General features: G+C 37.9%; 1 protein-coding gene across 2 annotated transcripts; it reads left to right on the forward strand.

Annotated features, from left to right (window-relative positions):
* Positions 1 to 893: 893 nt before the first annotated feature.
* On the forward strand, positions 894 to 20,281 carry SAMD9 (sterile alpha motif domain containing 9). 2 transcript variants are annotated; one of them, XM_036010617.1, is made up of 4 exons: positions 894 to 1,136; positions 7,793 to 7,875; positions 12,804 to 12,882; positions 14,342 to 20,281. In XM_036010617.1, the coding sequence occupies exon 4, from the start codon at positions 14,350 to 14,352 to the stop codon at positions 19,099 to 19,101; it is 4,752 nt and encodes a 1,583-aa protein (XP_035866510.1). In that variant the 5' UTR covers positions 894 to 1,136; positions 7,793 to 7,875; positions 12,804 to 12,882; positions 14,342 to 14,349; the 3' UTR covers positions 19,102 to 20,281. The 2 variants fall into 2 exon arrangements, with proteins under 2 accessions (XP_035866510.1, XP_028381693.1); XM_028525892.2 differs by lacking the exon at positions 12,804 to 12,882.
* The last annotated feature ends 1,933 nt before the right edge of the window (positions 20,282 to 22,214 follow it).

Below are 22,214 nucleotides of genomic sequence, written 5' to 3' on the forward strand. Positions count from 1 at the left end.
ATATACACAAATATAGACATGTGTGTGTGCATATATAAAAACTATATGTATGGCTACATTATTTAACATCCCTGTGCCTCAGTTTCTTCAGCTGTAAAATGTAAATAAAAATAGCATCTACCTGAGAGGATTTTTTTGAAGAGTAAATAAGTTTGTTAACTTGGTACACAAGTTAACACAAGTGCACAAGTACATGTGCACTTGGTACACAAGTGCATGGTACACAGTGAGTGCCCAATAAATGTTTTAAACCCATATAAAAACCACTATGAATCAACAGTGAAACATGGAAACCAAAAGCTAATTGAGCTCACACAGTAAGTATTGTCACCTGCTATTAATTTTTTTAAATGTTAACTATTTTTGTAGCTATTAGTCAGTTCTCTACCTTGCCCTGAGACTGCCCTTAAAAAGATAAATCCCTGCAAAGTGTCCACAGGGGCCTCATCACTGCTCTGCGCTACAGAACTAATTCAGAGGCCTTTACAGGGAGTTTGTACAGGGAGTTTGTAAGAGTCTCTGAAAACCATTCCTTTATACTTTAGGAAAACTTAAGGATATGAGTTAGCCCACCTGGAAGGCCAGTGGAAGACCAACATAAGCTGTTTCCTACCCAGAGCTCCCCCAGGCTCCCAACCACAGTGAAAACGGGTATTCCCAGAGGATCCACTCAGCCTGCCCCAGAGTTTGTCTGTAGCCACCACAATGGGCTCTCTGCAGTCCTCCACACTCTGAAGCAGAGAACAGATTTGAAACCTTTGGATTTTACCCAGACAGACCAGAAGGTGGCAGAGTAATGGCTTACAAAAAAATGCATTTTAGAAAAATGCAAAATCATTTCTACAAGTAAACTCCAACCCAGGAAAATGAAACTAAAAGCAGACCACAGGCTTCTTCCTCCTACCTGCCAGTTTTGACACACCCATTTCTGAGTCACACACACCCAGTTGTTTCTGAGGTAGTTAGAGCAGCAATGAGATAAAAGCAGAGCATAAATGAATGTTCTTAAAAACGGGAAAGAAAAAAGTGTCTATCTGACCTCGTAGGAGGAAGAAAACACAGACGTTAGACTTTTCTGTACTGAAATACATGGCTTCTCCCTCATACATGTAGAAGAAATTTGCAAGACGACCTGGGTAAGTACAATATCGAGTATTAATATTATTATTACTATATGCAACAGCATTTTATTGAATAGGAAGGAATCTACAATTAGAAAATTGAAATATACCCCCAAACCAGAAATAATACTTAAGCCAAACATCCTAGACTTGATTGCTGTGACAGGAGTTGGCTTTACATTTGTTGAAAAATAACATTCCACAAAAGATGCAATTGTAAATGAAAAGCACTTTTACTGATGAAATCCTCCAAGGCATTAGCATCTTCAGAAAGAACATAATGAAAATTTAAGTATATTTTACTGATTATGTTATTACAGCTGTCCCATTTTCCCCCCTTTGCCCTCCTCTCTCCAGTACCCCCATTTCCTCCAGCATTCCCTACCCTTGGTTCATGTTCATGGGCCATGAACGTAAGTTCTTTGGCTTCTCCATTTCCTATACTATTCTTACATCCCCTGTCTATTTTGTACCTACCAGTTATGCTTTTTAATACCTGCATCTTTTCCCCCATTCTTTCCCTTCCCCCTCCCAGCTGATAACCTTCCAAATGATCTCCGTATCTATGATTCTGTTCCTATTCTGGATATTTGCTTAATTTGTTTTATTTTTTTAATTCAGTTGTTGATAGTGCTCAATTTGTTGCCTTTTAAATGTTCATAGCTTTGATCATCTTCTTATTCAATAAGTCCCTTTAACATTTCATGTAATAATGGCGTGGGGATGATGAACTCCTTTAGCTTTACCTTGTCTGGGAAGCTCATCTGCCCTTCCGTTCTAAATGATAGCTTTGCTGGATAGAGTAATCTAGGTTGTAGGTCCTTGCTTTTCATCACTTTGAATATTTCTTGCCAGCCCCTTCTAGTCTGTAAAATTTCTTTTGAGAAATCAGCTGACATTCTTATGGGAACTCCTTTGTAGGTAGCTCTCTGCTTTTCTCTTGCTGTTTTTTTTTTTAAAAGATTTTATTTCTCTATTTTTAGAGAGGGGAAGGGAGGGAGAAAGAGAGAGAGAGAAACATCAATGTGTGGTTGCCTCTCACGTAGCCCCCACTGGGGACCTGGCCCGCAACCAAGGCATGTGCCCTGACTGGGTCTCTTGCTGCTTTTAAGAGTCTCTTTCTCTTTAACCTTTGGCATTTTAATTATAATGTATCTTGGTATGTGCCTCTTTGTGTCCATCTTGTTTGGACTCTCTGTGCTTCCAGAACTTGTATTTCTATTTCCTGTGCCAAATTAGGTAAGTTCTTCTTCATTATTTTTTCAAGTAAGTTTTTGGTGTCTTCCTCTTCCTTTTCTCCTTCTGGCACCCCTATGACTCAGATGTTGGCATGTTTGAAGATGTCCCAGACATCTCCTCCTTTTTTTGAATTATACTCTCCTCAATTTTTTTTTTGAATTCCTGTTTCTTTCTGTTCTAGTTGAATGTTTATTTCTTCTTTGTGTTTCAAACTGCTGAAATCTTCATTTCTTCCTTTAGGTTGTTGTTGTACTCAGTGAGTTCTTTGAGTATCCCAATCATCAGTGTTTTGAACTCTGCATCTGATAGATTGCTTATCTCCTTTTTTTTTTTTTTAATTCTTTCACTGGGTTTTTGTTCTGTTCTTTCATTTGGGTCATATTTCTTTGTCTCCTCAATCTGACAGACTCCCTGTATTTGTTTCTGTGTATTAGGTAGAGCTGCTTTGACTCCCTGTAAAAAGCATCTGTAAATTGTGTGGGTTGGAGCCTTAGGTAATCACCAGGATGGGGCAACCCACTTCACCACTTTGTAGCTCTGTGTAGGGGGAAGGCTCAGAGCAGGTACTGTTCCTGCTTGGTGTCTGGGGGTTTGCTCAGCACTTGCACCATTTCTAGATACTCCACCCACTACCTGTATGTGGCTGGTGCCCCTCCAGCTGTTGCCCTGATGTTGAATCCAAGAGTGGGTGGGTTTACGTACATTTTAAGTGAGCCCTTAAGTGAAGTTTCCTCCATCAGTTTCTTCTGCCACCTCAACCCCCATTGGTTTTTACAGCCAGAAGTTATGAGGATTTATCTTCCTGGCACTATAACCCTGGGCCGTCCAATCTGGCCTGGGGCTGGGATTGCTCACTCCCAAGGTATCTATCCCAGTGTCTACCTACCACACACAAATGTGGAACCTCCCGTGCCCGTTCTGCTGCTGCCTCTCTGTGCCACGCCTCGTCTCCTCACTTTTCTGCCCCGTCTCCACGTCTCTACCCTTCCTATGCATCTGGATGACTGTGACTTCTTTAAATCCTTGGTTGTTGGACTTCCACATAGTTCAATTTTCTGACAGTGGTGGATGTTATTTGTTTTGAGATTTAGTTGTAATTCTTTTTGTGGTTATCTGAAGAGGCAAAGCTTGTCTACCTATGCCCCTATCTTGACCAGAAGTCCAAATTTTTTTTTTTTAAAGAAATTTTCAGGTAAAACCACCAGGGGATATTTACACAATGCAAAAAAGAAGAAAACGTTACCCTTTGGGACAGTATGGATGGATGTGTTGCATTTTGTGCCACACACCACCTGCCTATAATCAGCCACTGAGATACAAATACTTTATTAAGGGTCCCATGGTGAAACTCTTTCTCTTTCAGGAGACTTGGAAGTTGCTGTGCTGCATAACCATACAACACACGAGAGTAGATGGTTTCATTCTGCAGCCTGACTTCTTGGTTCTTTGGGGGGTACACTAAGGATCTCTTCACTGTGGGGAGTCTTTTCCTTTTGTGAAGGGAGTGATCCCAGCCAAACAGCAGGCCCTGAGCATCACACCAGCTCCTAACTAGGCTGGCACTTTCCACTTCTGGCTAACTGCTTTCCAGGCCATAGTGGGAAGCACTGTGTGGCCCCACAGCCACTTGGGGCAGGGGAAGCGAGGGGGAGCAAGATGACAGGTCACATACTGGGCCACAGGGCCTTTCACCTTAGTGTGCCCAGCCCAGAAAGTGGCCCAGACCTGAGGAATAAGTAGAAAAAGGTGAGGTAGGCAGGGCAGAAGGACGGAGGGAGGACTGAGGCTGGGAAAGGGACAGGCAACAGGAAAGGAAAGCAGGAATGAGCAGCTTTCCAACCATCAGCTACACAATGAAAATTTAAAGACGTACTTTACTCCCCGATTGGGGGCGAGCAAGAGGTAGGGATCAATGTTTCTCTCACACATTAATCTTTTTCTCTCCTTCCTTCTCTCTCCCTTCTCTTCTCTCTAAAAATAAACTCTTTAAAAAAAATAAAGATGTACCTTACATTAACCAAAGATACCTTCTACCATCTCTCCAAGAAGTAGGCAGCTGCCAGAAAATAAAGCTCCCTAATAGATTCTCAGAGAGACAAAGGGAGACAAACTGCTACAGAAGTCTTTGAAATTATGGCAGCTATATGTTTCTGTTAAATATTGTAGGTTTTTGCCCTGACTGGTGTAGCTCAGATGGTTGGGCAGCAAGTGGAAGGTCTCTGGCTTGGTTCGCGGTGAGGGCACCTGCCTCAGTTGTGGGTTCAGTCCCTGGTCAGGGCATGTAGGACAGGCAACGGATGTCTCCCTTCCTCCCTCCCTTCCCCTCTCTCCAACAATAACTAATTAAATCTTCAATCCATTTCCTGATTAGAAAAAAAAAGTGCACTCACTGCCACTACTAAAACAAAATGCTACAAACAGAATGATGTAATTTGTTCCCAAGACCATCAAAATACTAGAGCAATGTGAAAACAATAATAAAGCGAGATATTTCATGGCAAACTTTGGGGGTAAAGTCAGCACTGTAATCCACAAATGATCTCAGGGTAAATGCTACAGCTACAAGTGCCCCAGGAAGATGGCAAGTATTCTCAGGTAAACGGGAAGTGGGTTATAAAATGCTACTATTTTATGTCTAATTTCCTCCAAAGCAAGAAACAAGGGGATGTGGCATTACAGTTCTAAATAAAGGCCTGAAATTCAACTCTCCTTAGAACAACTGACAAACGTTACAGTTAATAAACGTATGTGGGTTTGATCAGGTAACAAATGGTTTCCTTTTTCATATTAGTTGCCGAGAAGCTCAGTACCAAAATTTCAGGCCACTCCTAGTATATAGAACTGAAAAGTTATTTTAGGCATTAACTTTACTCCACGGCTTCATTTTTTTCTGCCTCCTACATTTTCTAATTAGCCTTGTCCCTGATTTTTTTTTACCCAAGGGTTTTGACATATATGTGATCCTATATAATCTTCTGAATTAACTAAACACCATTTTAGAACAAGGGAGGCTATAAAGGAATCATTAGTATGTGAAATACCTCTGAACAGCAGCATAAATGTAGGAAACAGATGTTAGCAATTTTCCTCTGGTGCAGCAATTTTCAACCTTTTTCAGTTTATGGCATACATAAACTAATTACTAAAATTTTGAGGCACACCAAAAATATATATATTTTTGTCAATATGACAAAAATAGGGATAATTTTGATTCATTCACACAAGATGGCTATCATTGTATTGGCAGTTGTCATTTTTTTATTTGAAAATCTAAAGGAAATGAGGTCAGTGCCCCTAAGTAAAGAGACACGTATTGCATGTTTTAAAAATTCTTGCAGGACACCAGTTAAAAATCACTGCTCTAGTGTATATTCTCCCAGAGTAGCATCTTTAACAATTTTTTAAAGTAAGTTACTGAAAGGCACAGCTATCAAGACTCTGATAAAGTCTTTAGAGGAAGCAATATGAAACTGCAAGCTGTTCAATCATGACTTAAAGATCATAGATACAGACAACAGAGAGGTCGGGGGAGGGTGAAGAGGATAAAGGAGATTAGATATATGGTGACAAAAGGAGACTAGACTTTGGGTGGTGAGCATACAATGAAATATACTGATGATGTATTTCAGAATTGTACACTTGAAACCTATATGCTATTAATTGATGTCATCCCAATAAATTTAATTTAAAAAAATAGAAAAGATCCTTATCTGGTAGAGAAAACAGCTAAAAGTCATTTCTTTTTTATTTACTCACATTCCCAAACGTTCAGGCTCTGCTCCCCATCCACCTGGCTTTATGTTTTCACATAAATATGGTATATAGCTGATGCATGAATCAAATAACCCATCTAATTCAACATTCAGTCTCATAATCTGATTTTTGGATATCACTTAGGAGATAAGGGCAGGGAGACCCCTGGAGAAGTATACTGGTAGATGGGACAAGAGATGGGGCCTGAAAACTCCAGCTATAAGGATTCAGGAGCCTAAACACCACTGGCAACAGAATGATCAGGGCGCCCCCTGCCTTAGGTGTTCCAATAGTGTGGGTGGAACAGAAGTGAGCTGAACTTTTACAGGGTGGAGCAGATGAGACTTAGCAGATGGACATATTAAGATGACTCACATAACAGAGTCCCGGAGGAGGGTAGGACTGAGCTTTAGACAATGATAAGCAGTATGAATCAACAGTGGCATGTAAAACGGAAAGCTGATCCATGATCTGAGGCTGCAATAATAAATCTCTAGCATAACTTTCAGACCTCGGATGCCCAAAATTGAATTAATCATTATCCTTGATTGGTAATATACCATTACCTTTTTCTAGGCCAATTATCTCTTTTATTTCACTCACCTGTTTAATTCACTGTATCATGCATTTTGGAGGCATCATTGTATTTTTACATGAAGTATAATTTGTATGAAATGAAAAAATCTTAAGGGTATATATAGTTCTATGAAATTTTTGTGTATTCATCAGTCTAACCACTAACCAGATCAAGATATAAAATTATCAATCTTAAAAGTTAAACAACAAAAGTTACCAAGCAGTAAATGAGTTTATTTGGGAATAGCAGAAGAATTGCAATTTGGGACTTGCAAACTATGGCGGACCACAGCAGGTACAAAGAGACAAAAGGAGGTCAGTTTGGGAGGGGGTTCTTAGAAGATATTGGGGAGGGTTGTTTTAACAGAAGCACACTGGCTGGGGCAGGGGGGCAGTGTACAAGGTTGTGGCAATTTCTTATTGGCAGCAAGCTGAAAGCACTTGCTATTGCTGAGACAAACAGGGAAGAGGGAGAGCTCCCCCTTCATGGCTTCCCAACTCCATGCTGAATAAAATTTCCTTTATTCATGTTCACAAAACAGTTTTGTGTCACTCCTCAGAAAGTATCTCCCTGCTAAAAAGTAACCGCTGAATTCTACTACAATAGATTAATTTTGCCTGTACTTAAACTTCATGTAAACAGTATCCTACATTATTAAAACTGAAAAACAGTTTCCCAAACTGGCTAAAATAATTTATATTCATACCAGCAATGTACGAATCTTCTTTTGACTCTACCTCACGACCACCATTTGGTATTGTCAGATTTTATTTTTAGCCATTCTGCAAAGTATGTAGTATTATCTCATTGTAGTTTTACTTTGCATTTCCATGATGGTTAAAGATTTTGAAGCAATTTTAGATTCAAATTCATCACATTCATTCAAGTGATTGTCAAAAGCCCTACTGGTTTCCCTTCCTCACATCAAGCCAAGTCTAGCCCTCCACCCCAGCCCAGAATGAGCAAATACCCCAAAGCTTACCTAGGAAGGGATCTTCCCTCTCTGGAAGTTTAGTTCAACCAGTCCCAGTCATCAAGTCCATCTACAACTCTGTGATAACTCCAAAGATACATTTTATAATTTATCTGATTTTTCCTCTAGCTGATACAGTGGGAGTGTTTATGGAATCTAGTACATCACGCTGGGAAGTGGTACTCCTCTCATTTCTTCTTGAGTCAGTTTTGGTAAGTGTATTTTTCAAGGAACTTCTTCAGTTCACTTGTCTTCAAATTTACAGTATCTGATATTATTTGTGCCATCTCTTTTATTTCTTGGTCACCCTTTCCACAGGTATGTCAATTTTATTACTCTTTATCAAGAACAACTTTGGAGCTTTTGACTGTAACTCTGTTGTAACTTTGTTTTCCATTTTACAGATTTCTGCTCCTATCTTTTTTCCTCCTCCCTTCTACTTCTGCCTTACTCTGTTGTTCTTTGAACTTATTAAATGGAAATTTAGTTTATGCTTTTTAATAATTCTTCTAGTTTTATAAAAGCATTTAGGCTATAAATATCTTCTCCAAGTATTGTTAACACTGTATCTCACAAGTTTTCAAATGCATTTTTAAATAAAAACTGTATATACTTAAGGTATAAAACATAATGGTTTTATATACATATGTATACATATATGACTGCTCTGATCAGGCTAATCAACATATCATCTCTTTACATAGTTACCATTTATTTTTGGAGTGACTGTATCTGAAATCTACTCTCTTAGCATATTTCCAGTGTCCAAAACGGTACTATTAAGTATAGTCATCATGCTTGTACATTAGATCTCTAGACATTCATCCTACATAACTGCAAACTTTATTTAAACCAACATCTGCCCATCCTTTCCCTCTCCAGCCCGATATCCCATTCTACGAATTTGATTTTTTTTATATTTTACGTATAAATGAGATGATACAGTAACTGCCTTTCTTTTTCTTTTCTTTTTCCTTTTATGGTTTATTTTACTTTGCACCATATCCTCCAGTTTTATCCATGTTGTCTCCAATGGCAGGATTTCATTCTTTCTCATGGCCAAATAATATTCCATTGTGTATATATACATCACATCTTCTTTATCTATTCATCTTTCAACAGACACTTAGGTTGTTTCCATGTCTGGGCTATTATGAAAATGCTACAATGCTACTACAATATCTGTGAGTGCAGATATCTGTTTGAGATATTGATTTCATTTCCTTCTGATATATTTCCAAAAGTAGAATTGCTGAATCATAATAGTAATTCTGTTTTTAATTTTAGGGAGAATCTCCATACTCTTTTCCATAACTGCTGTACCAATTTACATTCCCACCAAGTTTACAAGGGTTCCTTTTTCTCCATATCCTCATCAACACTTATCATCATTATCATCCAGCCTGGTCCTAGGCCAGGGCATGTGTCTAGGTTCATAAAAGCCATCCTGGAGGCTGGGACAGGCGGGGAGTCTGGGTGCATGGGGCCTACCCTAGCACTGGGGCAAATAGAGAGCCTGTGTCTGTAGGTGGTGGGTAGTCTAGCACTGAGGTGCAGCAGAAATGGATCCATAGGAGCTCACCTGCAGGCTGAGTCTGCATGGACTTTGCTATCAGGGTAATATTTGCTTTGTAAAATGAATTTGTGAGCACACCCCTCTTTATTGCTTTTTTTTTTTTTTAAAGAAGAGATTGTGTAGAATCAATGTTAATTCTTTAAATGTCTGGTAGTATTCCCCAATGATTTTATATAGGCCTGCAGATTTAGGGGGAGACTTTTTAAATTAAAAATTCAGTTTTCTTTGAAGTTCTGGAACTATTCCAATAATCTATTTCATATTGAGTGGGTTGTAGAAGTTTATGTTTTTTAAGGAATTGGTCCATTTCATCTGAGTTGTCAAATTTGTGTGTGAACTTGTTCATAGTTGCCCATTATTGTCCTTCTGATGTCTAAAAGGTTTAAAGTGATATCCACTGTTTCATTTCTGATATTGGTAAATGTGTCTCCTATTATTATTTTTTTATTCTTTTTCAGTCTTGCTACAGGTTTGTCAATTTTCTGATCTTTTCAAGTAAGCAGACCTTCTCTATTATATTTCTGGTTTTGGTTTAATTTATTTCTAGTCTTTATTATTTCTTTCCTTCTGCTTGCTTGTTTTATTTTTTTCTTCTTTTTCAAAGTTTTCTAAGTTTCTGAGTTGAGCTTAGATTATTGTTTTGATACTTTTCTTCTTTCTAATATATGCATTTATTGCTATAATTTGTTTAACACTGCTTTAACTGTGTCCCACAAGACTGCAATATATTTTTTTTTTTACTTTATTTGAGACTTTCCTTTGGCCCATGAATTACTTAGAAATGTGTGGTTTTAGTCTGTAGTGATTTTCCTCTTACCTTTCTGTTATCAATTTCTCATAAGATTTCATTGTATTTGGCAAATATACTCTGTATTATTTCAATTCTTTTAAATTTGTTGAACTTTGCCCTGGCTGGTGTGGCTCAGTGGACTGAGTGCTGGCCTGTGAACCAAAGGGTCGCAGGTTCAATTCCTAGTCTAGGTCACATGCCTGGGTTTCATTTGGGCCAGGTTCCCAGTAGGGGGCATGTGAGAGACAACCACACAATGATGTTTCTCCCTCCTTTCCCCTCTCTAAAAATAAAATAAATAAAATCTTTTTAAAAATAAATAAATTTGAAAAATAAATAAATTTAAAAATAAATGATAAATTTCATTTTATCATTTAGGGTATGGTCTATTTTGGACACTTACAAAGAATGATATTCTGCTGTTCTTGGACAGAGTGTTCTGTGATTTAAAATGTTGGTCAATGGTACTGAATTTTTCTACACACTAATATTCTGTCTAGTTGTTCTATCAACTGTTAAAAGAAAGATGTTGAAACACCCAACTATAATTGTGGATTTTCCTAAAATGGAAAAGTTCTATCAGTGTTTGCTTCAAATGTTTTGCAACTTTCTTGTTTGGTATAAACACTTTTAGGATTGCTCTGACATCTTGTTGGACTGATCTTTAATCATTATATAATATTCTTCTGTCTGGGGTAATTTTCTTTCCCTGAAGTCTACTTTATCTGGCATTAATATAACTACTCTTGTGTTTATTAATTAATATTTGTATTATATATTTTACCTATACCTTTATTTTCAACCTACCTATAGTGTTATATTTCAAGTAAGAGTCTTGCAGACAGCATATCTTGGGTCATGTTTTTAATCCAGCATACCAACTCTTTCTTTTAATTTCTGTATTTAGGCTCCTTATACTTAGTGCAGTTATTTATAAATATGTTAATACTTATGTCTACCATTTTATTTTTGTTTGTTCTGTTTTTCAGTTCTCTATTATATTTTCCTGACTTCCTTTGCACTATTTGCTTTTTTTTTACAATTCCATTTCCATCTACAGTGTTTTGAGTATATCACTTTGGATAGCTTTTTCTAGTGGTTACCTAGATGTTGCATTATATATGTAGAACTTATGACAGTCTAACAGTATTATTTTACTGGTTTCAGTGAAATAGAGAAATCTCAGTTCCTGTATATTCCTTTACCCTATCTACTTATAATCTTTACTACTTCCAGTACATACATTTAGAACCATATCAGACAGTGCTTCAACAATCAAATAATTTAGAAAACCAAATAAGAGAAACTCTATCATATTAACCAATACTTTTGCTTACCAGGTTCTTTTGTTCCTTCTTAATGCTCTGAGTTCCTTCTCTTACCACTTCCTTTCTGTTTAGAGAACTTCCTTTAAACATTCTTTTAGGGTAGGTCATGTAGGTTGCACCATTTTACACCCCCACCAACAGTACACAAGAGTTCCTTCCAATTTCTCCACATCTTTGCCAATACTTGTTATTTTTAGGGTTATTTTTTTAGTAGTCTTCACAATGGTTGTGAAATGATATATCACTGTGGTTTGGATTTGCTTTTCTCAAATGATTATTGATGTTGAGCACTTTTTCATATGCTTGTTGGTCATATGTGTATCATGTTTGGAGAAATATGTATACAGGTCCATTGCTCATTTTTTAATTGGGTTATTTGCTTTGCTGTTGGTGTTGAGTTGTAGGAGTTTTTACTATATTCTGGATATTATCATATCAGTTACATGATTTACAAATACTTTCTCCTACCCCATAGTTTGCCTTTCCATTCTGTTGTGTCCTTTGATACAGTGTCTTAAGTTTGGTGTAGTCCCAGAAAAGGGGCTTCCTATTTTTTAATTTAATCTTTATTATATTTTTCCATTACCATTGAGTCCCCTTATACTACCCCCCACCACAATCCCCACACTGTTGGCCATGTCCATGAGTCCTTTTTCCCTTTTGCTCAACCCCTCCACCCCCTAACCTCCCCACTAGCTGTCATCTGTTCTCCATCTATGACTCTGTCTCTATTTTGCTTGTTAGTTCAGTTTGTTCATTAGATTCCACATATGAGTGAAATCATATGGTATTTGTATTTCTCTGACTGGCTTATTTCACTTAGCATAATGTTCTCCAGGTCCATCCATATAGTTGCAAACGGTGAAAGTTTCTTCTTTTTGTGACCAAGTAGTATTCCATTGTGTAAATGTCCCATAGTTGTTTTGTCCACTCATCTATTGATGGACACTTGTGCTGCTTCCATATCTTGGCAATTGTAAATAACGCTGCAATGAACATAGGGGTGCTTATGTTGTTTTGAATTAGTGTTTTGGGTTCCTTCAGATATATGCCCAGAACCAGGATCACTGGACCAAAAGGCAGATCCATTTTCAATTTTTTGAGGTACCTCCACACTGCTTTCCACAGTGGCTGCCCCAGTCTGCATTCCCTACAGCAGTGTGAAAGGGTTCAAGGGGCTTACTTTAAAGATTAGTACACCTAAGGCAATTTCCCCCTCCATTCGATCTCCTTTCCCAGATAATTTAAAATTTGAACTTCTTAATCTCTACAGGCCAAATTACTGAAGGAAACTTCATTTAATTCACTTTTTTAAAGAAAGCATTAAATCTTCTAGGTTTCTAATTGTCATAGTGTTGTAAGGGAATAAAATTTCCATTAATTTTGCATATTTTTGCCTATTTTGTATTACTATAGCTGTAAGATATGTTTTTATGCACTTTCTAGGCATACAGGAATTACTAACAAAAAATAATAGTTTTAAACTTGGACCACTGCTCTGACATCTTTATATCAGGAAGGGAAGGTAAATCCTAATCATGAATTTTTATTTACCACTGGGAGGCAATGTTCTTGTGAATTATTTCATAAAAGTGTGTCTACATAATCTATTTGCCATATTTTTTCCCAAGCCTATCTCCTCTGTTAATTCATTTCTCCCATGATAGAATCATTAGAATGGCTTGTATTTTGGGGCCACTTTGAGATTGTACTTAAAGCTATTATTATTTGGATTTCACTTCTTTCTAACCATTGCTATATTTCTGTAACCTACAGTGCCATGAATTTTACAGATAGCACTCTGCCAATTTGCAGACCAAATAGTAATGCCATTCATTACTTTTCACATAGGAATGAGCTATGATCAATTATTATGTAAAGATTAATATAATAGTAGCTTCCAAGTTCTCTACCCAGCAAGCTATCCCAGAAGTCATGGAACAGAATAGCTCCCATACCAAATGAAGTTGCTTAAGAAACATGCCTTATTAAATAAGTTTAAGTACACAACAAAGAGCATGGAGAAGATACGGGTGACACACTTTGGATAAGATACAAGTGGGGTGGAACCTTATTATCTGAGTAATGCAAGATCATCTGTCCTCTCTCCCTCTCTGCTGTATCAGCATTCTCCACTGATTGTGTAATTCTAGGAACCCAAGTTGAGGTCTGTTCAAGGGGGGTCAACATACAGTACATACAATGGGCCAACCGCATGCACTTGCTCTAACCGGAGAGATGCAGAGGTACACATATGCCTGACCACAGCTATACCTCATCAATTAGCCTAATAAGCTACTCTGGATTTTATTTATGCTTCTTGAGTAGAGGACCCAAAAGATCAAGTGGGTATTACCAATTAAGACCCAATAAGAACCCAACAATATCAAGTGCTTCAATTGTGTCTTAAGAACACATAATATCTTTTTGCCTTTCTATTCCTTCCTATGTTTAACACTCATATGCTCTGTATACTCTATACCTATCATAATGAGCTTCATAACTACTTGATGCTATACTTAGTTTCACATGTCCTCATTATTTTATATAGCCTTCTCTATTTAGTTTCATATACCCTCCTTTGTTCTTATTTTCTGTAACAGAATTGAGTATTTTATCACAATACAGCTGACACACATTATAACAAACAATCATTAATGAGAATGAAAATCTCTATATATACTGACTAGAAGTGTCCTCAATATACAGTTAGTGAATAAAACAAGGTGATGAGAAATGTGTATACAATGCTCTTAGTCCTGTAGGGGAAAATGTGCTTGCATTTAGTAACATTTTTCTGGCAGGACACAGATGAAACTGGTGATGGTAATTTCCTCTCAGGAGAATAACTGGATGGCATACATATTCTTCTGAACTTTTAAAACTGCATGAGACATATACATTACCTATTGAAAAATTAGTTATTTAAAAATTTTGTCATAAAAATACAAAATACTAAATTATTTTTCCTTTTCTACATACAGATATCAGAATGGCAGCACAGCTAAACCTGCCAGAAAATACAGATGACTGGACAAAAGAGGATGTAAATCAGTGGTTAGAAAGTTATAAAATTGACCAAAAACACAGGGAAAAATTGATGGCACAAGATGTGAATGGAGCAGTCTTGAAGTGGTTAACTAAAAGTGACCTCATTGACATGGGCCTAACACATGGACCAGCTATCCAAATAGAACATCTATTTAGAGATGTTCTGCAGAAAATACACTCCGAAGATCCTATTCAGGCATGTAAGAGGAAAAAAGGCAGTAAAAATGTTCCTAAAACACAAGCTTTGATGAAAGAGGAAAATGAAGCTTCAAAGCAAAAACAAAATGATAAAGAGAAATCAGATATGCCTAATGCCTCTACAGTTACTACAGTTTCTGAGTCACTAAAAAATGAGTCCATGTTAGATGAAATAGATGGCACAAAGGAAAAGCAGCCATCCGTAGAACTGACATGTGTACCATACCCTTTTGATGAATTCAGTGATCCATATCGTTACAAAGTGGATTTTTGTTTACAGCCTGAAACAGGACCACTCAATCTCATTGATGCAATACATGAATTCAAAACCTTCACAAATACAAAAACAGCCACAGAAGAGGACACTAAAATGAAATTTAGCAATGAAGTCTTCCGATTTGCTTCAGCTTGTATGAATTCACGAACCAATGGCACCATCCACTTTGGAGTCAAAGACAAACCCCATGGAAAAATTGTTGGCGTGAATGTCACCAATGTCACCAAAGAAGCCCTCATTGAGCACTTTGATCTGATGATCCACCAGTATTTTGAAGACCATCAGGTCCAAATAGCAAAGAAGTGCATTCGAGAGCCAAGATTTGTAGAAGTTTTACTGCCAAATAGTACTCCATCTGACAAATTTGTTATTGAAGTGGATGTCATTCCAAAATACTCTGAATGTGGACATGATTATTTCCAGATTAAAATGCAAAATTGCAACAACAAAAAATGGGAACGAAGAACAAAATTCTCGGTCTTTGTGCGAGATGGGGCCAGCACTAAAGATATCATGAAAAATAATGCAGAATTCAAAGACTTTAAATTAGGTTTAAAAACACTAGCAAAGTCAAGACAAGAAGCAGAAGAAAAATGTAGAGTAAAAACAAATAAAAAAGAGAGTGAGGGACCAAAGCTTACTCAATTGTTGACGGGAAATCAGGACTTGTTAGATAATTCATACTATGAATGGTACATTCTTGTAACAAATAAATGCCACCCTAATCAAATAAAACACTTAGATTTCCTAAAGGAAATTCCATGGTTTGCTGTGTTGGAGTTTGATCCTGAGTCTGTAAGCAAGGGTGTAGTGAATGCTTACAAAGAAAGCCGAGTGGTAAACCTTCACTTGCCAAGTCTGTATACAGAGGGGAAAACCACAACAGATGAGAAGATTTCTAGCCTGAATCTTTACCAACAACCCAGCTGGATTTTCTGCAATGGCAGGTTAGACCTTGAGAGTGAAAAATATAAACCCTTAGATCCAAGTTCCTGGCAAAGAGAAAAAGCATCTGAAGTCAGGAAATTGATATCATTTCTTACACATGAGGACATAATGCCAAGAGGGAAGTTTCTGGTGGTATTTCTATTACTCTCCTCCGTGGATGACCCAAGAGACCCCCTCATTGAGACGTTCTGTGCTTTCTACCAAGATCTCAAAGGAATGGAGAATATATTGTGCATTTGTGTACACTCACATATATGTCAGAGATGGAAAGATCTACTTGAAGCAAGATTAATAAAAAAGCAAGATGAGTTATCAAGCCAATGTATTTCTTCTTTAAGTCTTGCAGAGATAAATGGTACTATTCTTAAACTAAAATCTGTGACTACATCCTTAGAGAGGTTTTTGCCATCTATTGGTTCATCTTCTGTCCTTCTGAAAAGGGAAGAAGATACCATGACTGCTCTGGAAATTCTCTGTGAAAATGAATGTGAAGGTATACCCTTAGAAAAGGACAAAAATAAATTTCTTGAATTCAAGGCTTCAAAAGAGGAAGACTTCTATCGAGGTGGTAAAGTATCCTGGTGGAACTTCTACTTTTCTTCTGAAAGTTATTCTTCGCCTTTTGTCAAAAGGGATAAATATGAAAAACTTGAAGCAATGATTCAAAGCTGTGCAGATTCTTCTAAGCAAACATGTGTTAAAATTATTCATCTGTATCATCACCCAGGCTGTGGTGGGACTACTTTGGCTATGCATATTCTCTGGGAACTAAGGAAGAAATTCAGATGTGCTGTGCTGAAAAACAAGACAGTAGATTTTTCTGAAATTGGAAAACAAGTGACTAATTTAATCACCTATGGGGCAGCAAACCATCAAGAATACCTACCTGTACTGCTTCTTGTTGATGATTTTGAAGAACAAGGTGATATCTATCTTCTGCTGGCCTCTATTCAAACAGCTATAGCTAGTAAGTACATTCGATATGAGAAACCTTTAGTGATCATCCTAAATTGCATAAGATCACAGAATCCTCAAAAATGTGTAAAGAACTCAGACAGTATCGCCCTAATACAACAACTATCTTCCAAAGAACAGAAAGCTTTTGAGCTTAAATTGAAAGAAATTGAAGAGCAACATAAAAACTTTAAAGATTTTTATTCCTTCATGATCATGAAAACCAATTTTAATAAGGAGTACATAGAAAATGTGGTCAGGAACATCCTAAAAGGACAAAATATTTCCACCAAGGAAGCAAAGCTCTTTTCTTTTCTGGCTCTTCTTAATTCATATGTGCCTGATACCACCATTTCACTTTCACAATGTGAAAAGTTCTTAGGAATAGCAACCAAGAAGGCTTTCTGGGGAACAGAAAAATTTGAAGACAAGATGGGCACCTACTCTACAATTCTGATAAAAACAGAGGTGGTAGAATGTGGAAAGTACTCTGGAGTGCGCATTATTCACCCTTTAATTGCCACTCGCTCACTGGAAGAATTGAAGATAAGCTATCATTTGGATAAAAGTCAAATCATTTTGGATATGCTAACAGAAAATTTGTTCTATGATACTGGTATAGGAAGGAGCAAATTTCTCCAAGATATGCAAACACTGCTGCTCACAAGACAGCGCAATGAACGTGAAGGTGAAATGGGAACTTGGTTTTCCCCGTTCATTGAAGCATTACATAAAGATGAAGGGAACCCAGCAGTTGAAAAAGTATTGCTGGAAGGTATTCGTCGGTTCAACCCAAATGCATTCATTTGCCAAGCCTTGGCAAGACATTTCTACATTAAAGAGAGGAACTTTACCAGTGCCCTTCATTGGGCAAATCAAGCAAAAAAGATAGAACCTAGTAATTCTTGTATCTCTGATACACTGGGTCAAGTCTACAAGAGTAAAATAAGATGGTGGATGGAAAATAAGGAAAGAAAGAACACTTCAGTTGCTGATCTAACTGATCTTTTGGATTTAGCAGTAAGTGCCTCAAATGCATTCAAAGAATCTCAACAGCAAAGTGAGGACAGAGAGAATGAGGCAACAGAAAGGTTTTATCAGAAGTCAAAGAGGCGGTATGACACTTACAATATTGCTGGTTATTATGGGGAAATAGAAGTTGGGCTCTACACAATCGAGATTCTCCAGCTCATTCCTTTTTTTGACAATAATAATGAACTATCTAAAAAAGAGATGATCAATTTTATATCAGGAAGTAGTGATATTCCTGGGGATCCAAACAATGAATTTAAATTAGCCCTCAAGAACTTTATTCCTTATCTAACTAATTTGAGATTTTCTTTGAAAAAGTGCTTTGACTTTTTTGATGATTATTTTGTCCTTCTAAAACCCCGGAACAACATTAAGCAAAATGAACAGTCCAAAACTCGGAAAAAGGTGGCTGGATATTTTAAAAAGTATGCAGATATATTTGGTCCCTCAGAGGACTCACAAGACAAAAATCTCAGAACAAAGCTTAGTTTGCCACTTCAAGTAGAACTGTGTTGGAAAAGCCTAGAAGTTTCAAAAGCAGACAAGTTTTCTGGGCTCTTGGAATACCTAATCAAAAATCAAGAAGAGGCTATTAAACCCATGGAAAATATAGTGAAACAATATACTTTTCTCATTGAACAATACACTGTCAGAATCCAGCCAAAGGAAAAGCAAAATTTCATCTTGGCCAATATCATTCTCTACTGTATTAAACCTACCTCCAAATTTGTAAAGCCAATTAAAAAACTGAAAGATCAGCTTCGAGAAGTCTTGCAACAAACAGGACTGAATCATCGATTTTCAGAACCTTATTTCCTAGCTTCCCTCTTATTCTGGCCAGAAAACCAACAACTAGATCAAGATTCTAAACAAATGGACAAGTATACTCAGTCACTGGAAAATTCTTTCAGGGGACAATATAGACATATGTATCGTACAAAGCAACCAATTGCATATTTCTTTCTTGGGAAAGGTAGCAATATGAACAGACTTGTCCACAAAGGAAAAATTGATCATTGCTTTGGAAAGACACCTGATAATTCCTTGTGGCAGAGTGGAGAAGTATGGAAGGAGAAAAAAGTCCAAGAACTTTTACTTCGTTTAAAGGGACGAGTTGAACATAATTGTTTATACATAGAATATGGAACCAATGAAAAAATCACAATACCCATCACACCTACTTTCTGGGGTCAGCTAAGAAGTGGTAGAAGCATAGAAAAAGTGTCTTTTTACCTGGGATTTTCCATTGGAGGCCCACTTGCTTATGACATTGAAATTATTTAAGAGTCTTCTCTCTCCAGGAATGTAGTCTCGATATCATTTTTTTTGAGACCCAAGACCTTTACTTTAAATTACTGTTAAGTATGTTATGAGTCCTACACAGACTGTAGAAAAAAAGAAGTGTGGAATATATCAAATATCTTACTTGGTTTGGATAACAGCATCAAGAACAAGATAAAAAGGAGCTCTGTATGGAATTAGGACAAATGAATGTATTACATCAGCCACAGAGCCTCATAAAACCTCCCCCAATTACCCAACCAAGGCATGAACTGAGAAAGAGTGTCTCCTTTCTTCTCAATTGTAAAAACTTTTCAGAATAGGAAAACATAGTTATAATTCTAAGACATGACAATACCTCAGAGACCATTTCATTAAAAAATGAAAATGTCTCAAGCTAAGGAGCAATATTTATTCTTACCAAGCACAATAGGACTCAAGGATCTTTCAAAGCAGAAGGAGCAACCAATTCACTGAAAGTCAAACCCATAGAAGCCAGCAGATCTTACCAAAGTAGGCTGGAGAATTAGGCTGCCTTTTCATGCAGTAGGAGGCAGTTGAGCAAAAGTGAAAAAAAAAGTGAGTTTATAGACCTCTGCACAAGCAAAAATACACCCAAACTCCAAAATTAATGAATAAAAAGGACTCTTGTGAAAAAAGACTAATTTGTCCCCCATCCAGAAGGTCCTAACATACTGGCAATACATACATATAAGCTATGCATTGAATAAGCACAACCAGTAAAAAGTAATCAAAATGCAATTTTTCTCTAATAAAATTATGATCATCAATTGCCAAAACAAGTAAAAATCTGATAAACAACTTCATGGCAGATAAATCAGACTTTCCTAAATCCTGATCAATATTAACAGAAAAAGCCAGACATTATAGAACTACCAGAGTGCACACATCACCCATGACACACTCTTGCCAAGTAACAGGACCTGAACTTTACCAAACCTCTGGATCTTTCTTCCAATGAAAGAAAATACAGATGTTGGATATGCCTCAAAGTAATTCCATGTGTAAGGAATAGAGATGGTGAGAGGACAGTAGGTAAGCAGTACAGCTACAACAAGACTGGACCTGAGTTAATCACCACATGATGCATATATGGAAGTTCATTATACTCTTTTCTTGTCTTTGGACTGTGCTTTTAAAATTTTGTTATAAAAACAAAAAAACCCAGTTTGCTTTTGTCTTCACAATTCCTTTCAAATTTTTCCCTGGGGGTGTGGAGGAGGGGTGGCAGCAGGTAGGTGGTCTCTTGCTCCTGAATAAAATTTCAGCTGCCTAATTTATCAGGTCATTCTTGGTTTAAACAAAATCATCTGGTCAAACATTCTTAATTTCAAAAAATGAGAATGTTGCCCTGCCCAGGTGGCTCAGTTGGTTGGAGCATCATCCTATACACCAAAAAGTTGCAGGTTTGCTCCCTGATCAGGGCACATACCTAGGCTGCAGGTCTGATCCAGGTCAAAGCATGTATGGAAAGAAACCAATCAATGTTTCTCTCTCACATCAATGCCTCTCTCTCCCTCCCTCCCCGACTCTCTAAAAATCAATGAATATATCTTCAGGTGAGGATTAAACAAAAATAAAACAAAAAAATGAGAATGTCCAGTCATATTTTTCTCTGGGGACATTTCCCACAGCCCAGGCTTCAGTTTACTCTACATAGAATTGTCTCTGCTGGAATTCTCTTGCTTTACCAGGTGATTCTGTTAAACTCAAATTAAACCAGCTTAACAGGTGCTCTCTCTCCCATGACCTACCTTGGGTACATAGGAAACACTCATGGATGCTTTTTTCCTACCATTGGTCGGGAGACAGCTCATTTACAGTCTTGGGAAAAATACGCCCCATAAAGTCAGAAAGACACAGGTCAACACTCCACACAGACCTCTTGAAGTGCTCCACCCTTGTTCCCCACCCCTTCTCTCCAGGCTGAAGATGAGATTCTCATGGTGTTCGGGCAAACTTCTTTCAACAGAACCTCTTCATAAACACCTCTCTTCTTGAATGCCAGCAGTGGGCAAACTACAGCCTATAGGCCAAATCCAGCCTTTTAAATAAAGTTTTATTGGAACACAGTCACAGTCATTTGTCCAAGTATTGGCTATGGCTCCTTTTGCACTGTAACAACAGAGTTGAGTAGTTGTAATAGAGACTACATAGCCCTCGAACCTAAAATATTTACTATTTGGATATTCACGGAAAAAATTCACTAACCACTGCTCTATACTATCAACTCTTGTCTTTTTTGTAGGTCAGCTGTTGAATAGGTTCTTAGACATTTATTTTGAAAATATGTATTTTTCTCTTTCGGCCGAGATGGAGGCATACGTAGACACACTGTGCCTCCTCCCACAACCAAGATAGGGACAACAACAGTTTAGAAACAGAATAACAACCAGAACTGACAGAAAATTGAACTCTATGGAAGTCGGACAACCAAGAAGTTAAAATAGACACGTTCATCCAGACCAGTAGGAGGGGCAGAGTCGGGCAGCCGAGTGGAGAGGAGTCACAGCACAAAGAGCAGTGGGATCAGGCAAATAAGGCATCCTGGGTGCAAGACCGCAGCAGGTGGACCCTGGGTGGAGGCGGTGGCTGGCAGACCCCGGGTGCGGGGTGGTAACCAGCAGACCAGCGAGGTGGTGATTGTGAAGTAAGGCACTGCACGCAACCCAGGATCCCAGCACCAGAAAATAGAGCCCTGGGACACTAATTGAAAACACCTGTGGGGGTTGTGGCACAAGGAGAGACTCCCAGCCTCACAGGAGAGTTCGTTGGAGAGACCCACGGGTTTCTAGAACATACACAAGCCCACCCACACAGGAATTAGCACTAGAAAGCCCCAGTTTGCTTGGGGAAGCAGCGGAAGGGAATGAAGTCCAACAGAGAGTGGAGCAAGTGCCATTGTTCCCTCTTGGACCCCGCCCCTACATACAGCGCAGTCACAACCCAGTGACTGGGCTGACCCACCCTGGTGAACACCTAAGTATGAACACCCTCATACTTAACAGGTGCAACAAGACAAAAAAAAAAAAAAAAAAGGCCCAAACAGAAGAACAGATCAAAGCTCCACAGCAAATACAACTTAGCGACCAAGA

The sequence above is a fragment of the Phyllostomus discolor genome, chromosome 10, assembly GCF_004126475.2.
Source record: "Phyllostomus discolor isolate MPI-MPIP mPhyDis1 chromosome 10, mPhyDis1.pri.v3, whole genome shotgun sequence".
Classification (NCBI taxonomy): domain Eukaryota; kingdom Metazoa; phylum Chordata; class Mammalia; order Chiroptera; family Phyllostomidae; genus Phyllostomus; species Phyllostomus discolor.

Coding starts and splice junctions, on each gene's coding strand:
- SAMD9 (XM_036010617.1), top strand. CDS start 14,350: ATGGCAGCACAGCTAAACCTGCCAGAAAATACAGATGACTGGACAAAA.